Genomic DNA, 17,486 nt, shown 5'->3' with positions numbered 1-17,486 from the left:
TGCAGGCCAGGTGTGAAATGGCACTTTCTTTCGGAAATACCTTCGATGTTAACCAGGCTGTAAGGGCTGTGGGTAATATTTTATTTTTACCACACTGGAAAAAATCAGCCCCTTAGTTTGTAGTACACCGATGAGGCCCAGAGCAAGCTGGTGGAGTGAGCTGGTTAATTTGGCCTTTAACAAGTCATTCAACATCTTGGCTTGTAGTCTGCTGGGCTAGTCGCGCGCTGAAGCTTCCTTTTAATACAGCGTTTGCTCAGAGGAAATAAAGCGCTGCAGAGGACTGATGTTGGTCTTCAGCAGGTCAAGGGAAGGCAGCCGGCTTCTGTATGTTCCTGGGGAGTGCAGGGTGGCCCTGGACAGTGCTTTTAGGGCCGTGAAGGGTATTCACGTACTGGAGATGTGGTGGTTCAGAGACATCAGGCAGAGAGGAATGATGAGTAAGTGGCTCTGAGCACAAGTAATGATGCTAATCTCACCTTGGGGAATGCTCCTAGGCTGGGATTTTCTGCAGTAGGGTCCTCTGGGATGTTTTGTATCCGGTCCTCTCGGATACAAATGGTCCTCTCGGATACAAATCTGACTGTAGTACGTATGGGGCTGGAGGACACTTGCATTTCTTGTTGCCTTCCCACAAGCAATGCTCTAGTGTGCCTCCTCCACGAGGTGATAGTTACAGCGGTGGCTTGAGAGAAGACAGATTTAGCGTTCACTTGTTCTTCCCCCCACCCCGTGATTCCCACTGGAAGACACGCTCGTGAGCCAGAAAGCCACTCCGTGCACGTGCAGTCAGCTCTGGGCCAAATTCACCCCTTCTGTAAGGTCTCATGGCGATCATGAACGTTGCAGCAGGGTTGCGTTTCAGCAAGGATTAATTTTGATCCTGAGGGACATCATTGCAGCAAAGCAGGCTAAACCATCAAAGGAATTTAAAGCATTTTATGGGAGTTTTAACATTGTGGTGGTTAGTGAGAACATACACAAACCTAGTTCCTAATGTAACTTGGGCTACCGGTGCTCAGTTTAGCTAAGGCTAAGAAATTCTTTCCATTTAACCCCTTTTCAAAAATACTTGTCTCAAAACAATGAGTTGTTTTGGATCTCCTCCTGGTAGGCTTGATGGGGAAATATAAAAGCTCTTTCCTCTCCTGGACTAGTGGACAACTGTACAAAATAGTACTCATCACCCTGGGGAATACCAGGTTCAGCAGGTCTGTTAAAAATGTGAGGTTTAAAACTTAGCATCACTTGTATCCTCACAGAGAACTTCTCTTTGGGAAGTAACATCACCTTTCGGTCTAGGTGAGAGCAAGACATTTTCTGTCAGCTTCCATCGTGGGAAAGCTTTGCGCTTCTGTACAGACCAAGGAATCATTGCAAGGTGAGTTCATAGCTGCATAGAAGGGTAACCGCATTACAAAACGAAGTAACGCGAGTGCTTTTGTGTAGCCGAGCCTTCAGCTCAGCTAGAGGTTTTGACATGTCAGTTCAGTTGCTCAATCAGGTCATACGTTAATAGGTCGCTAGCTTGGGTACGTGGCATGGATGTTTACCATAGCCCTGATGCAAACATCTCTCCTTATTTTGTAATCTGGTAAGTGAAGGTTGTTAGAGCTCAGATAAAGATTGCACAAATTGCAATGCAAAGGTAGTGATACTTCTCTTGGGCCTGACTCAGGAACATTTTCCATAATCCCAGGCTTAGTGTAACTATCGTGAGACACGCAAGTGGCGGTTGTGTCACAAAATACTGCCACGGTGCTGATTCAGGTGCGTGGAAGAACATCAACGGGAAGTAGAGAAGTCTGCTATCGGTTTTGCCTTCTAAACGTCTCCAGTGTTGAACTGCAGTCTTCTAAGTTAAAGTGCTTTTTTGTATTTACAAACCTCTGAGACCAAGCATCTACAGAAAAAGTGAAACAACCATCTCACTCCGGCATAAGGGAAAGCAAAAGAGAAATGGATTGCCATGACCATGAAAATTTAAAGTTGCTACTCTTAAGACTATTCTAAATACTTAAAACGGACTGGTGCAGTCCCAGATTTGTGAGTCAGATTTGTGCTGGTTTAATTTCCCAAACAGATTAAAATTTGTACAAGATCGAGGCTGTACTGGATAAACCATGTCCCGTAGTAACTTACTTTTAAGAGGAAAGGTGTAGCCCATACTGGTCATCTTGCACAGTATCCTTATCTGAAAGGATAAGGATACAAAGGAACAAATCTGTGTTCTCCAACAAACATCTTTTCCCTCATGTCTCTAGCTTAGTGGTTTTGCACTCTTTATGCTTACACTTAACTAACTTTCCCTCTGTCATTTCAGTATTTCTAAGTACTGTTTGCTTTACAGTAGGATTTGCTAGCACTGGGGTATGTACTCGCTCTGCTTGCTGAGAGGCCCAGAAGTCAACACAGAGCACGAGTTCTGAAAAATCAGGTTTCTTATTGTTTAGAGCAGCTAATAAAACTGGGAAATAAAATAAAAACAAAAAACCACAACCAAAACACTTTCAGCCACACATTTCAGGTCACTTCAGTGTTTGTAAAATAAAGAACTTTTTGTTTGTTTGTTTTGGCAGTTACCAGTACTGCTTAACTCATGATTTATTTTTTCTCTGTGAATTTCTCAAGACACTTTACTAAGGCAGCGTTCCAAAGCCAGACTACACACCAACCACCTCCATCCTGCAGATGAGAGCATCAAGAAAATCAAGTGCCATGAGGAACAGCTGTGTGGCCAAGATGGCAGTTCTGGTGTTTGTTTTATTTATACAAGTTGTCTTCAAAATGTTCTCTCTTCCATAGATCAGCCCAGCCCAGCCACAGTGGTATCACTAACTATTCCAGGTCAGGCATTTAAGGAAAAATCATATCAAAGGTTTCTTTCAGCAGTGCTTCTTTGCAATGCCCAACAGAAGCATTACAGCAAGTTTACCAGGCAGCCCAGATCATGACGAGTAAGTTACTCAAAGGAAATGGTGCTTTTCCTACATAAAGGCAATACAACCAACTATTGACTAGTTTTGCTAGTTTTTTTTTTTTTTTGAAAGGCTCAGCAAATATGCAGCAGCCCCTGAGACCAGCTAGTTTTAACTGTCCGTTACTGTAAAGGAGGTGATCACACCCATTGCACTCTGATGACTCAAGTACTAAGTTCTCTTCAGGACTAGTGAATAAACAGTCCTGTGATAGACCGTTTATTATATTTATTACATCAAAAGATGAGCAAACCAAAGCGCATGTCAGGTATGGTTTAAGTCTCTTTCTCTAAAGCCTTTAAAAAGTTTGATGAGGTGGAGTTAAGGAAAGGCTCACTCCAGTTCTGCCTAGGTTAGCGTGTTTCTGTTCTAACTTTTCTCTTCCACCTGTTCTGCTCCCTTTGGATACTGACAGTGATACAGGATCTCTGTACCACAGCCATCTATGAAAGGCAGCAGGTGACCTTCCTCAACAGTTAGCTGTCAGTGTCCAGGACTATCGCCTATTTGATGTCACTGCTGAGACATGTCGCTGTAGGGTGCAGGCTGTAGCACAAACTCCAAAAGCACTGAGGCCTTCCATCAGATCATAAATTAGATTTTTTTCTATGCAAAAGAAAATTTACCCTGCCTGCTACCAGTGAACATGAGAAATTAGGCAACATCTCCATCTTGCAGTGAGGGATTCACTTTGATTCACTTTTGAGTATTACATGTCCAGCTGATTCTATACTTCCTGCTTTTTTTTTTTTACTGCCCCCCCATGTACACTTTCACTTTGTCAAATATATCCAGCAGATTTTAAACACTTTATTTAATAAAAGTTAAACATACAAAACTGAAATTAACACACTTTGTATTCATAAAAATCACCTTCTCCCATTATAGGGAGAACCTTTTTCTATGTATGGATTCTAAACTACCAGTTGTAGAGTTTAGCTTGAGTTGTGACTCAGGTAACTGATGGACATTTCCACCAATCAGTGCATCAACAATTGCTGACGTGACCTGATCTAGTTAACAAATTACAAAATGAGCTACATTAACATAATATACAGGGAAATAATGGTCAGGGTTAATGGACAAGAAACACCCTTTAATTATTTAATGGGGGAACAGCTGATGTACTCTTGTCCATTAACTCAGCCCTAGATTTTACAAAAATAATATCTACATTGTATACAGGGCTACCCATTAACTTTTTCAAACGCATTCGGGATTCAGAGATGGCACCACTACCGTAAGTGAGAGACAAGTAACAGAGGAAAGCAAATCACATAAAATACAAGAAAGCAAGAGCTTTTACACGTGGTTTCCTGAATAAAATCGAAGGGGCTCAGCAGCACTGTAATACAGCTGAAGTTACAATGAACACTAGGGCCAGTCAATTATTTAAGGACAGAAACTTCAGGCTAACCTTTACTCACTCACAACTAACTACGTGGGATCTAGGCATTCGTCTCTGCTGTGCTGCAGTTCTACCTGACTGGATGGAGGAGGCCCAGACACAAGCTGTTGCCGTGTATTCCAGGTCTGTGACCGTACCATCAAACCTACAAGATCTACAAGAGGGGAAAGCACAACCATTTACGTTCTCCAACTCTCTGACCCTTGGGGAGGGGTGGCGTGGGTATTTTTAAGTACAGTTCTCTACTTTGAGATTGGAGTCTAAATACCTTGTCCTATAGTTTTCTGGTTACATTTCAATAACCTTGCAATAACCTCCCATTAAAATTTGATGAGTATTTAAAAAAAAAAAAAAGGAATCTCCTCTGCTTAACTTCTAGCACAGGAAATTCAGACTGGAATTAAAGTCAGATTTATTGTTTCTAGCACATGAATCATCATTAGTAATAAAGATCCTATTGGCCCTGTTCTGCCCTCATTTACAGCTGTACAAATCGATCTTCAGTGGATTTGTAAGGGAGTAATTTAGAACTTCCTTAGCAATTCCATGTGACCTATAAGCTATGATGGAGTCCAGCTCTCTCTCCCAGAGTTGCAGCGGCTCTGTAACACTGAGCTTGTCACAGAGACAGCAGACAGCACTGTGACTACAGAAACAAGGGAGGCTGTTAAGGTGCCATTTTTATACCACCACTTTTCTTAAGGAAAAAAACCCTTCACTACTAGTATGAATAGAAGATTCCAGAGATCAAAGCTGCAGATAACTACTGCTTTCAGAGTAACAGGTAACAGCAGTTCATGAAAGCATTTACCTGCAGAATGTATTTTAATGCAACTACAAAAGTTTAATGATTAGGGGGGTCAAATCAATAGCTGGAGATTTAAGGCTCATATCAGCTGAAGCCAAAGTGATGGTGACAAAATGGACTACTCGCTATGTGCCAACAAATAATTTACTTTTAGAAAAATATAATGATAAAAAGATAAGTGTAAAGCCCTGCAGAGATGAAGTTCCACCTTTTTCCCCTGTTACTGAGGCATCAAATGCCTGACATTATATTTAGAGGTATCTTGATACTGTGTCATAGGTTTGTCTGCAATTCCGCATGTTCCAACTCCAACCTTGCCAGTTACGCTCTCAGGGGAAGCAAAAATACTCCTCTTTACCTGCAAATGAAACAGAAAACACCATTCCTGAATAATTACTAACTTGCTCTTAAAAAACAAGCAATCGTTACTGTTTGAAGCGCTTCAGTATCCTCAACTTCTTACTCTATAGCCAGGCACTCTTCCTAAAGGCTCGCTCATCTGCAGCACATTATCAGCAGGTGAGACAACAGAGCTGGGAACTTCTGGCACCTAAGTGCTGGATGTGGTTGTGGTACTCAGGACCTTGGGCCAGGCCAATAATGAATAAAATCCACCTCTCTCATAACATGATCTCTAATAATTGTTCATAAGGAAGACTGAAGTCTTACCACTATGCCTGGCAGCTCTTGGTCAAGCCATGATAAAAGTGAAATAAGGCTTTAAAATAAGGTCCTTGCTACTTTTTTTGCACTATGCTTGCTATTCCAGGGCAACTACTTAGTGCTGTGTCTGCCAGGTCTTAAACACAAGAAGTCAGGCTTGGAGGTTTAGACAGGCCCTCAGGTTCTAAGCTCCAACAAACACTACCTGTCAACTGACAGTGAGCCCAGCTCTCCAAGCTAAGTGCAAGCTCAGCCTCTTAAGAGCACTCCTCCAAAACCACCCAGTACAAAACCACCCAGTACAAAACCAGGCCATGTAAGTGTACAAAATACCAAACTGCACACTTCAGAATCCCAAAGATGAATCCCCTTTAAATCCCTTTAAAAAACACTTCCTCCTCTCTCCCACCGTACTGCACAGGATTCTATGCCCTGTTGTTATACTGACAAAACCAAACCAACCTGGCCTTTTTTGTTTTTCGAATAGGCTCTGTTGTTAAACTGTTGCCACTTGACTTTCTGGTCCTCTCGTTCCTGTTCAAGTTCTTTAATTCTCTGAGCTTTTTTCAAAGCTTTCTTCTTTTTATACTCTCGTTGCTGGGCTATCATCTCTTTTCTGGAGAGAAGGAAAAAAGACATTTTATGTTTGTGCCTTTTCCTGTAAGGAACTAAAACCCCTGTAAGACAGACATGCACAATAGTTTTCCGTAAGTAAATGACAGAAAATAAAGCTTGTAAATATTCTCCACTTCTAGGAAAAAAAAACCACCAAACAAGTCTTTCCATGCATAAGCATTACATTGCTTATTTATATATTTGGCCATAAGAATAACAACCACCACCACCACCTGATTAAGACCATACCAAACACAGCAACCCATGGGATTGAGTGAAATTAATTTCTGAAACTGTAAGTGTACCTATCAGAACTTCTACATTTCAGAAACATCTAGGGTTTGGAAAATTTAAATAGCCCATTTGAGTGAAAAGCTCAACTTTTCTGGAGGTCTGCAGGACTCTCTTGCTACCAAGTATTGGACAGGGGTGAAGGAAAAGAACAAAGGTAAGTTATTGCAGTAAAGATAAGGAAGTTCAAGGAGTCGATCTATGCCACAATGCAGCACCCCTCAGAATGACTCCTTAGGGAAGGGATCATTGCCTGTAACAAACTCTGAAATTGTACTTTTTTCTTCCCCCCCAAAAAAAGTTGTCAGCCCCTAAAAATACCTTTCTATGGTAGACACAGGAGGATATTGAGTAAAACGCATCTCCCCAGCAATGGGGTCATCACAGGTACCCTAACATAGGCATGGGGCAGAAGCAGAAGTCCTTCGTACTGGTAAGTATACTCTGCTGTGAGCCAGATTGCAGATCTGAGTAGAGCCTGCACTGGGTCTGGGCTGAAACTTGTAGGCTCTCTGCTGTCAATGAGAGAGTACTAACTTTTTTTTTTTTTTTTGATCTACTGCTTACATACTTGATATCTTGAGATACCATAATCTGAGTAAAACAAAGTCTATCATGTTATCTTGCCAGGATACATAACACACATGATACCAGCCACAATAATCTACCAAACATTATATGCTAGACTGATTTAAGATCCTTTTTCAAGCAAACACGTGAACATATTAAAGATATATAAAATTTCAAAAAAGAGAGATTCTATTTCATTAACCAATTTTATAGCTGGGGGGGGGGACACGACAACCATAAAACAACAAAGCTGCTTTCAGGCTTCTGCCTGTGTATTACTTACTTGGACATGGGTTTGTTGCCACTGTCCTCTTTTGCTTTTCTTCCCTCTTCCACAGGCTTGAGGTTGAACAGGGGTGTAACTTCAGCGTTGCCATACCCAGCAAAGGTAACCGCAGCTGTTCCGTTCTCCTCATCTATTTCTTCAATCTCAGCTTCATAACACCTGTAAAGATATCATGGCTGTAAGCATGTGAGTAAAGCTTTAATACTCAGCCCTTCAACACCTACACTGTCAGCCAGCTAATGGCATTAAGTAAAAAATTTGCAAATATCGGCGTTCATTTTCAGGGACAATACACAAATCAAACCACAGGATTGTTTTCTTAAGGTTGTTTTCTAAAGGGACACAAGTACAAAGACTGGAATCTGCTGTATTTGACCTTTAGCATCAAGAAGCCTTACAGTTATCAAAAACTAATGATTAATGCTAGTGCCAATCTAATCAGGTATCCTGATGTGGTTCTAGTTCTGGCAGGTCATGGGATTGAAAAAAAAAAAAAAAAAAGACCCAACAAAATACTGCATTCACAGAACACAGCTTTCAGGGAATTCACTGACGAGTTTTGGAAAATGTCAGCTCATAAAAGCAAAGCTTTGGTTCCATTTTTCTCCGTATGAAAAAGAACTAAGAAAAACTGAAGCTTTCAAAATATTCCCCGTTCAACACTTACAAAGTTCAAAGTTTTCTTATTGATTTAAAATAGCAATTTTGAAATTTCAGCACAAATCAGTCCATTTCATTTGTATGATACATTTCGGTCAACCAAACTGACCTCATAACAGGAAACAGGAAAAAAAAGACAAGTGACATTTCAAAAGATATTTAAAATAATTGAGTCTAAATTCAGAGCAAAAGGATATATCTAAAGCAAGTAGAGAAATAAAATGAGTTGTTCCATAGACAACATTCCAGTTAACATTCACTAAATTAATTTCTTGTGTGATTTTAGTGGGCCAACAACTTCTTGAATTGAGCTAGATGAAAATACATGGAAACCCAAACTGCATGAGGTAAAAAAAATATTAATCTCTGGCTAGCTCTTCATGAAACACTGGTCACTTAAGAAATGTTGTAACAGAAGCAGGGGGTTAAAAAACCAAAGCAATACAATTAAAGTCCAATAAGATCCACTTCAGTGGACACTGGCACATACTTCCCCAAGCTCTGATCCTCAAACCCAGTGATCAGAGCAAGAAGAATGACCCAATGGTGACCTAAGACAGTAAGATTAAATTTTTAAGTTCTTACACAAAAGCATTTTACTCAATCTGTGACAGAAAAACTGTTCACTTTCAGGTTTGTTTTCTACCCAAGACATCAATAGCTACACCAAAATCTCTATGTGGTTACTATATTGTTAATAGAACCACATTTGCTGAACGATAGTTTCTCTCTAAGTGGTAATGATTGGGATGTTAGTCCTGCACAAATAGTAATTTTTAAAAAGCTGCAACAGTTATACGTTTTGCAGTATGGGAACTAATTTTAGAATGTTTATTTCGAAGATTATGAAGTCAGAATGAACTGCTTGGGTTCCCAGAACTTCACAGGGTAACATAATGGAGACTAAATCCAAAAGGTTGATTAATTCTATAGTTACATTACACAGCTAGTTATTTCATAGCCAAGAAACAGCATTTCCAATTAAAAATTAATTTCCAATTCATGGCACAAACTGAGATACAGCAAGGATTTTTCTTGATAGCAACCAATTACATATATATGAATGCAATGACAAATTATGAATTATACATCCTGAAACCTTTACGAAAGACTGCTCTGACAGATCAGTTCATGAAAGACTGCCATTTATTACATTAGCACATGGTGATTTACCAAAGCTACCCTACTTTTATAAGGTTAGTGACAAACAGGGCATTTCTAGAAAATGACCCCACATATCTCTGCTTTTTATCTAAAATACTGACCTTTAATAAAGAGAGTACAAGAATACTTAATATCATGTTTCTTTCCAGATTTCTTTTTGCTTTTAGTCACCCTAGGGGCAGTTCAAACTGAATGAAAGTCTCTTACCATTGCACTATTTCATGTAACTGTTAGAGAAGTTTTCTACACTTACTGTCCGTCCTCACTCCATATCGCCATACACCTATCCCCAACCTTCCAGGAATGACTGGGCAGAGCAGAAGCAGAACTGTCAGAACTTGCAAGGGTTTCCGAAGGTTGTGTTGAAAGGAGATCTTTGGTTAATTCTATGACTTCCTATAAAAGACAAAAAACCCACAAAGAATAATTTTTCAAACCCTGTTACCATTCATATTTTTACCCCAAGCTTACTGCTTTGGGTTTTTTTGAAGTTACTGTATTAAATTCATAGCTGATGTGAAGTGGACTAAGTTTGTTTTGGTTTTTTAATCATTTAACTAAACTCACTCATTGCCAACGTAGATAAAAAGTTGCACGGTCCTCACCGCATTGCAGTAAAGTGCTCATGCCCTCCTCAAAATGTCAAGAAGTAGCCTATTATTTTTATAGCGTTTCTTTCTAGACAAATTGTTTATCCATAGGCACAAAGGCACAGCTAGACAGTCTCAAGAAAAAACAAAAAATCAACAGTGTGACTCTGTACACATGGCTGCATGTGATGTTGGTTATTGACCAAAAATCACACTGTAACATGCAGCAGAGCAAGTATTGAGCAGGACAGTGCTCTGAAGACAAAACATGAAAGGACGTAACGCTTCTATTCTCTCTCTAGCTGGCAATTTCTTTCAACCCTTCCCATTTGGGACCAGCTGGCTATATTATATGTAGTAATCTGTAAAACACACTACAAGTATAAGTGCAGCATTTCTAAGCAATGAAAACATTTTTCAGTTTACTCAAACATATGTGGATCGGCTGAACTGAAGGACCCAGAGCCAGGGTGAAAGAGTGCCTTCCAAGACTGCCACTCTGTAAAGCCCTCCCCTTTATAGAAAGCACTCAGGTGCATAATAAAGAAATTGATTTCCTTCAGTCATTTTCATGTACGCGTTTGTTTTTCTCTAAATTCCCCGGCCTTAAGATTTCAGGTCAGGCCTTCCCTTGCTAATCCAACAAGACAAGTAACAAAATAACAGATTTTTCCAGTTCCTTTAAATATTATTCATTCATAGACAGGAGCATGCAAAAACCACTCCACAACTTCCTGCCAATGTTACATTCTTATTCTGCGCAGTAAAGACCACTGGTTTTCACTAGTGTTAAAAGTCAGAGGAGCCAGCACCTAAAAGGACATTTAAACTTTCTGTATAAGGCAAAGCAACTCTGCAGTCCTTGAAGAAAAATTCTTCAGTTCTTCGAGTATCTCAGTATGAACCATTGTCACTCTCCTAACTAACAGTAAATATTTAAATTAGGGGAGGGTTACAGATAAACAATGTTCAACTGAGGCTGAGTGGAGCCTGAACTTTCCTCCCAGTTTCACATCCTAGTTCAACTATGGGTGTACAAAGACTAGCTCAGGAAAAAGCAGTAAAGAAGCTGTTCTTCATTCCTCAAGAACCTAAAGGATCATAAGCAGTTCCCAAATAAGAAGTTAATACAATATAAACTTACATGCATTTTTAACTGATAAACTATACAACTGGCACGAATAGCCTTACAGTTTCTTTCTGTTGCAGCTGTTAATGTCTGAATTTTCAACACGTTCCTAACAAAAGTTCTGCTCTGTTTTAGAGGAGCTGCTAGTTAGTAAGTGCAACAGTAAGCACAATCAATAGCCACTGTAAGCACTGAATTACTTACAATTACTTCTACTACTTTGGTCTCCATTTTCCATAATACTACAGCTGAACCAGAACAGATTTTGATTATCAAGTTACCTAATTTGAGAGCACTCCAGAGAACATAGAGCATTAGCCTAATTTTCCCTCCCAGATGCAAAATCCCAAACTATTCCTCAACATAGATAGTTATACTCTGCAAATCCAAGAGGCATCATGGTTTGAAATAGGTATCTTATCTCAGCAAGTCAAATACTTTCAGGTAGCTTGTGCCTGATGTATTGTGAGTATTTCAGCTAGGTAGACTACTAGTAATACAAAGCTGTTGCCTTATTCTTGCCACTTTCATAGATGGCTTATTGTAGAACTCAAATGTGAATAGTTTCAGACAAGTCTACCAAGGATTCTTTGAATTTGATAAAGTCACTTACACACCAGGCTATAAATAGCAAACTTTTGGTAAAAAACTTCATCTGATATCCACATATCATAGTGCTAAGCACACAAGACAGAAACATCAATTTTATTGCAACCCGTGAGATAGTTCTAAAGTCTTTAACGAATTAGCTCATCCAAAGAAAATTTCCGAGCATGAGTTAGACTACCACAGCAGCTCGATACGGCCAAATGGGTTGAACATTGTGGCTTGGTGCCACGTCCCCGTGACATGAAGGTGTGACCCACAGAGAATACTAGTTAGAGTTTGCCAAGATTTTTCCTGACCAACTGGTCTTTACAAAGCCAGACAGAGATCTACACTCCAGAACACAACACCCACTGATATCATCTCCAATTACAGGAGATGACAGCTGCCATCAATTCTACTTGATACAAAAGGTAAGTTTGGTCCTTGCGTGCACGGACACTGTCCTAGAAGCGCTTCAGTGAAACAAAAGGTGAAAAGCAAAGTATGTATAAAAAAATCTTGTAATATTTATTTTAATCTTGTTACTCAGGAATAAGCCGAGTATACAAAATGCAGTAGTGCATCACTATTTATGACAGAAAAAAATGTTTAATTTACATTGTAACAATCTTTTTGAACTAATTTGAAAGCTATTTAGTTGGGACACTGAAGCATCGAACCCATTTTTACAATTGTTAGGTTGGCATATATTAAGTCTGCAAAACATTATGTCATTTTCAAGGTGGAACATATGGATAGCAAACCTTTTGGGGACGACAGTGTAAAGATCTTCCCCATTCTGTGCAGAAAGCTTTTATAAAAAAGTTTGCAAGTTGTCCTTTCACATCAATGATCTCTGCATATCAAAGCCGAGGTCGTGTTGGTATCGGAAATATCATCCCATATGGGTTTTGCTGCGCATTTTAAAAATATAAAAATATACACATGCTTTTAACAGTGTACAACGAAGGACATTAAGATGATCTATAAAGTGCCTTGTGGGCACAAAGCCTTGGTAATTTAAAAGGAATTCTAAAGATCACTGATTTGAGGCACTACACGTATTTTGGTTGAAGCATCATTTTTATTGCTGTTACTTCCATACAGAATAGTGGTTACCGAATCTTGTACTGGGTAGTTTTATATATTTTTAGATCTGATGGCTAAAGCAATCCACAACAGAAGTGAAGCAGCATCTTGCACTCTCATGACAAATTTTAACAGCACTGCTGGTTTTTTTTTTTTTATATGCCAATGTGTCTTTATATGCACAAGAATCTAAAAGACCACTTATCAACTTAAAATTAGGCTGGTGCTCTTCCTGTCACCGAACAATACCCTAAGGACCAGAAATGGTTTTTAGCTCTTAATGCGGTATGCTCTAAAATGTTTAAAAAACTGCAGGTAGCAAATGAAGAACACGACTCTTTTCCTTTCTTATATAAAAACCTTAACACAATCAAGGCTTAGGTGTACAAAGAATACAGAACTACACTCTAAAGCTTTTATCGCTGCCAATGCATGCAACGAATAAACAGACTCTGGATCAAATGATCCAACAACTCAAAAATAAGCAGAAAGGCATAATGTTAAGCCCAACCATCAGGCTTCAGCATAGTAAAAGCAACAAAAAATGATGACTTTCTGAGAAATGCTTTTAAAAAAAAAAAAAGAAAAAGAGATTGTAAAGACAGCACTGGCATATCTTTCATCACTCTGGCTAAAGTTTTTAGCAGAAGAGTTTGCTATATAAATTAGTACATTTTTTTACCAGTCTACAAGACAGGTTTAAAATAGGCCACACTCTGGGTTTTTTCAAACCAACCCTACCATAATTGTATCAAATTATGTGAAAAGAAAGTAATAAACCCACCAAGTATATACTTTTGTGGCAATGCAAATATTTAGGAAAGATGAAACACCTGCTAAAGGCCCTAAAGTTTCAGCTACTCATACCCTCAAGTTCTCACCTGTAAGTCTTTCTTCAGTTTTAGTAAATCTTCATTTTCTGCATTCCCAGATAAGGCAGCCTCAACTTGCTGAAGCTGAGCTTTGTAGCTAGCTAACTGCTTAGCAAGGTCTTCCGACATCTGCAAGAAACACACACACACAACACATCAAAACAACAGCCTTGCTGCTTTTTAATCACGTCTTGTGGTGCAAGTAAAGTGAAACTGATAAACAAGTAACACAAAAAGCCGTTACTAAAATATTAAAAATATACCTCACTAAGTTTCCATAACGCACAATTTGATTATAGCTAGCCACTCACCTTAATTTTTGTACTGTTCAACTACTCCCAAGCAATTTCTAAAAAAAGAAAGCCTAAACACGACGTGCCCGCGGGCGTGCACCGGGAAAACGCGTAACTTACAGTGCATAAGCAGCGGGGTCTTTAGGGTTAGGGGTACCTGGGAATTCCCCGCATCTTTAGAAAACTACCGCGCACTACAGTTTCTCCCCTCTGGTTGCCACAAGCCACAGTCTTCACGTTTACAGCAGCGAAATCCTCTGCGGCACCCGGGAACCGGCCCCTCCTGGGCTGCTCCCGGGAACACAAGGGCCGGTGGCGGCGAGACCGGCCCAGGGCCACCCGCTCCTTGCCGGGCCGAGCCGGGCGACTCGGGGCGCGGCGGAACAGCGAGAAAGGGGAGCCGGGCCTGTGAGGAAGGGCCCGCGCCGACGGACGGGCCCGGGCCCGGGCCCGGGCTCAGGCCTAAGCAGAGGCCTAGGCCCAGGCCCAGGCTCCCTCCCAGCGGGAGGGACGAGGCCGCCGGGCGGCAGAGGGGAGGCTCGGGGGCGGCGAGCAGCCGCCGGTTCTCACCTCGGCGGGCGTACGGGGCCCTGGCCGGGCCGGGGGTCGAGCGGGGTGACGCCGCTCTGGGTCCCGTCGGGCCGCGGCCGCTCCCGTCTCCTTCGCCGCAGGCCGGGGCAGGGGCGGGGCAAAGGCCCAGCGCGCGCCGGCGCTCGCGAGAGCGTTCCGCCGGTCACGTGCTGCCGGCGCGCGGCGCTGGTCGGCCGAGCAACGCCGCCACCTCACGCGGCCTTCGGGTCACGTGGAGGGGAAGGGCTCCTTCCCGCCTCGCGAGGCCGCGAGCGCGGCGCGGGAGCGCGCAGGCGCGCGGGAGCTCGTCCGGGGAGGCCTATGGCGCGTGCGCGCAGGGGCGGGCGGGGCCCGGCCCGGGCCCGAGGCCGAGCCGAGGCGGCGGCGGAGCGGGCGGCGGAGCGGGCGGCGGGGCCGGAGCTTTGTCCCGCCTGCACCGCTCCCACCGGCGGCCGGGCCTCGGCCTGACGGTTCCCTTGTCCCCTTGCGAGTCCCCAGCAAGGGCAGGTCGGCAGCACCTCCTCGGGCAGATGCCCGTGGCCCTCCCGCTGGGGAGGGAACTGCCCTGTCTCGCTGCTGCTGTCCTGACAGGGTTGACATCAGCAGAAGCTACTGACGGCGTCGAAGGCTTCCTCTGTCGGGCGAGGCGCGGCTCTCTGCTCCCGGAGGAGTGCTGTCAGGTTGCAGGTCTGACCGCGCGCTGCGGCAGGAGACCGCAGGGTATTTGAGGCTGCCTGCACTTCACGGTACCCTTGCTCACGTCTTTGTTCGTGACAATACCAAACACAATACTTTCTGGCTGCTTAAGTGATAATTAGAGCCAAGAAAAACTTAGTGCCAAACAATTTAGAAGAGAGTAAGTTTTGATATTTGGTCCTACAACCGGAGAGGGAAGGCGGAGGAAAAGCTCAGTGGCTTCTTCAAGCCTGTCACAGGAAGAAAAAAAGTATTTCCTGGTGGAAATCCGGCAATTAATTCAGCCTTGAGCCTGTAAGCCAGGCAAATTAAGCAGGCGCCTGAAAAGTTTCTTAGTAGAATTACCAGGAGGATCAGTGTCTCCTGCAGACATCCTGTCCCTCGTGGTCGTCAGCATGCAGGGCTTCACAGGAAGGTGACTTCACTTGGACTCTTTGGGTTTGTTTACATACTAAGGGGAAAATACATCTACCGTGTTCTGCAATGCTGGGTTTATGTCCTCAGAGGATATCCTGACTGAGGATAAAACAGGTTTCTGTATATTGAAGTATGATTTGATAATTAAAATACAGAAATTATTGGACACTGTGTCCTTGTTTCGGCTGGGTAGAGTTAATTTTCTTCCTGGTAGCTGGTGTAGTGCTGTGTTTTGGATTTAGTATGAGAATAACATTGATAACACACTGATGTTTTAGTTGTTGCTAAGCAGTGCTTACACTGGTCAAGGACTTTTCAGCTCCCCATGCTCTGCCGGGTGCACAGGAAGCTGGGAGGGGGCACAGCCAGGACAGATGACCCACACTGGCCAAAGGGCTATTCCATACCATATGACGTCATGCTCAGTGTATAAACTGGGGGAGTTGGCTGGGGGACAGCGATCGCTGCTCAGGGACGGGCTGGGCGTCAGCAGGTGCTGAGCGGTTGCATCACTTGGGTTTTTTCCTGGGTTTTGTTCCTCTCTCGCTCTCTTGTTGTTTTCCTTCTCATTACAATTTTTATTATTATTATTGTTGTTGTTCCTCCAATTATTAAACTGTTCTTATCTCAACCCACGAGTTTTCTTACTTTTGCTCTTCCGATTCTCTCCCCCATCCCACCAGGGGGGAGGGTGAGTGAGCGGCTGCGTGGTGCTTAATTGCTGACTGGGGCTAAACCACAACAACTGTTCACAGACTGATTGATGAGACCAAGTGTAACAATGAAGATAACAGTAGCATCTTTTTAGTATTTTTATTAATAATCTAGAAATAGATACAGAAAACATTTTCTGATAAGACTTTGTGGATGGATCAGCAACTGTTGAAAAGATGTACAAATTTATTGATACAGGGCAATCCTAATGACTTTGTGAGCATACCTGTGAGTTAAAATGCACGTTAGTACAATCAATTTCAACTTCACATCTCAGAACAAGAAATCTAGGCCATGTCTGCAGGATTGAAGTGACAGAGAGGGACTGAGGAGGCATGTAGTGTCCAGGTATCACCAAAGGCCACAACAGCAAAAAGGAGAACATTTCTGTGGTTGCATCAGCAGGAGCAAGCGTAAGGAGATATTTTACTTCTATAAAAGTTTTCATGAGAGTTAATACTGAAATGGTATATATGGTTCTGGAATCTGGGGTTTTATGGGGTCTCCAGACTTCTCAAGAGAGCCACCAATATTATTCGATGGCTGGAGAAAACGCCCTTCTCTCGGTGACAGGCTGAAACGCCCTATCTGTTTAGCTGGTAAAGGAAGATCGGGAGGTGACTTGATTGCAACATGTAACTAATTTGAAAGGAAAATAGCATGAAGCACTCGAAACAAAAACATTGCAACACCCAGTTGACTGAAAGCTAAAGGTGCAATTACCTTTAAGAGAGGGGTTCTTTTCTCTTGGTTTCTTCAGATCAGGATAGTGCCTTTTTAGATTTCAACACATGCTGTCATTCAAACACATGCTGCTATGTATAGGAAGACAAGCCAGATCTTGAAACCACTGATCTTTAACTCTTATAAATCGGAAATTCTCCTTAATTGCATCCTTAAAACTGGATTTGTCTTCACCCAAAAATAGAGATTTTTTTTCTATGTTTGACAGAAGAAGCTCTTATACTATATTGAGGAAAAACACGGTATAAGCAGGACTTCTTCCTGCTGTCTTACAGATTACAATTTTTAAACAATATGTTTTACAGTTCATGAAATGGTTGGTGCTTGGAGGGATATCTGCA

General features: G+C 42.0%; 1 protein-coding gene across 1 annotated transcript; it reads right to left on the bottom strand.

Annotated features, from left to right (window-relative positions):
- Positions 1 to 3,768: 3,768 nt before the first annotated feature.
- SMNDC1 (survival motor neuron domain containing 1) lies at positions 3,769 to 14,183 on the bottom strand. Its single transcript, XM_075504570.1, has 6 exons — positions 14,162 to 14,183; positions 13,721 to 13,840; positions 9,697 to 9,839; positions 7,617 to 7,778; positions 6,320 to 6,473; positions 3,769 to 5,552 (listed from the first exon to the last, which is right to left on the bottom strand). The coding sequence occupies exons 2-6, from the start codon at positions 13,838 to 13,840 to the stop codon at positions 5,415 to 5,417; spliced, it is 717 nt and encodes a 238-aa protein (XP_075360685.1). The 5' UTR covers positions 14,162 to 14,183; the 3' UTR covers positions 3,769 to 5,414.
- Between the last annotated feature and the right edge of the window lie 3,303 nt (positions 14,184 to 17,486).

The sequence above is a fragment of the Mycteria americana genome, chromosome 6, assembly GCF_035582795.1.
Source record: "Mycteria americana isolate JAX WOST 10 ecotype Jacksonville Zoo and Gardens chromosome 6, USCA_MyAme_1.0, whole genome shotgun sequence".
Lineage (NCBI taxonomy): Eukaryota > Metazoa > Chordata > Aves > Ciconiiformes > Ciconiidae > Mycteria > Mycteria americana.
This window is presented reverse-complemented; position numbering and strand designations above follow the sequence as displayed.

What these genes read in the sequence shown, in the direction of transcription:
- SMNDC1 (XM_075504570.1), bottom strand. Translation starts at nt 13,840, where the DNA reads ATGTCGGAAGACCTTGCTAAGCAGTTAGCTAGCTACAAAGCTCAGCTT. An exon ending in GGCAACAAACCCATGTCCAA is followed by an intron (nt 6,474 to 7,616) that starts GTAAGTAATACA and finishes CCTTCTCTCCAG; the next exon opens with AAAAGAGATGATAGCCCAGC. An exon ending in CGAAAAACAAAAAAGGCCAG is followed by an intron (nt 5,553 to 6,319) that starts GTTGGTTTGGTT and finishes TTTCATTTGCAG; the next exon opens with GTAAAGAGGAGTATTTTTGC.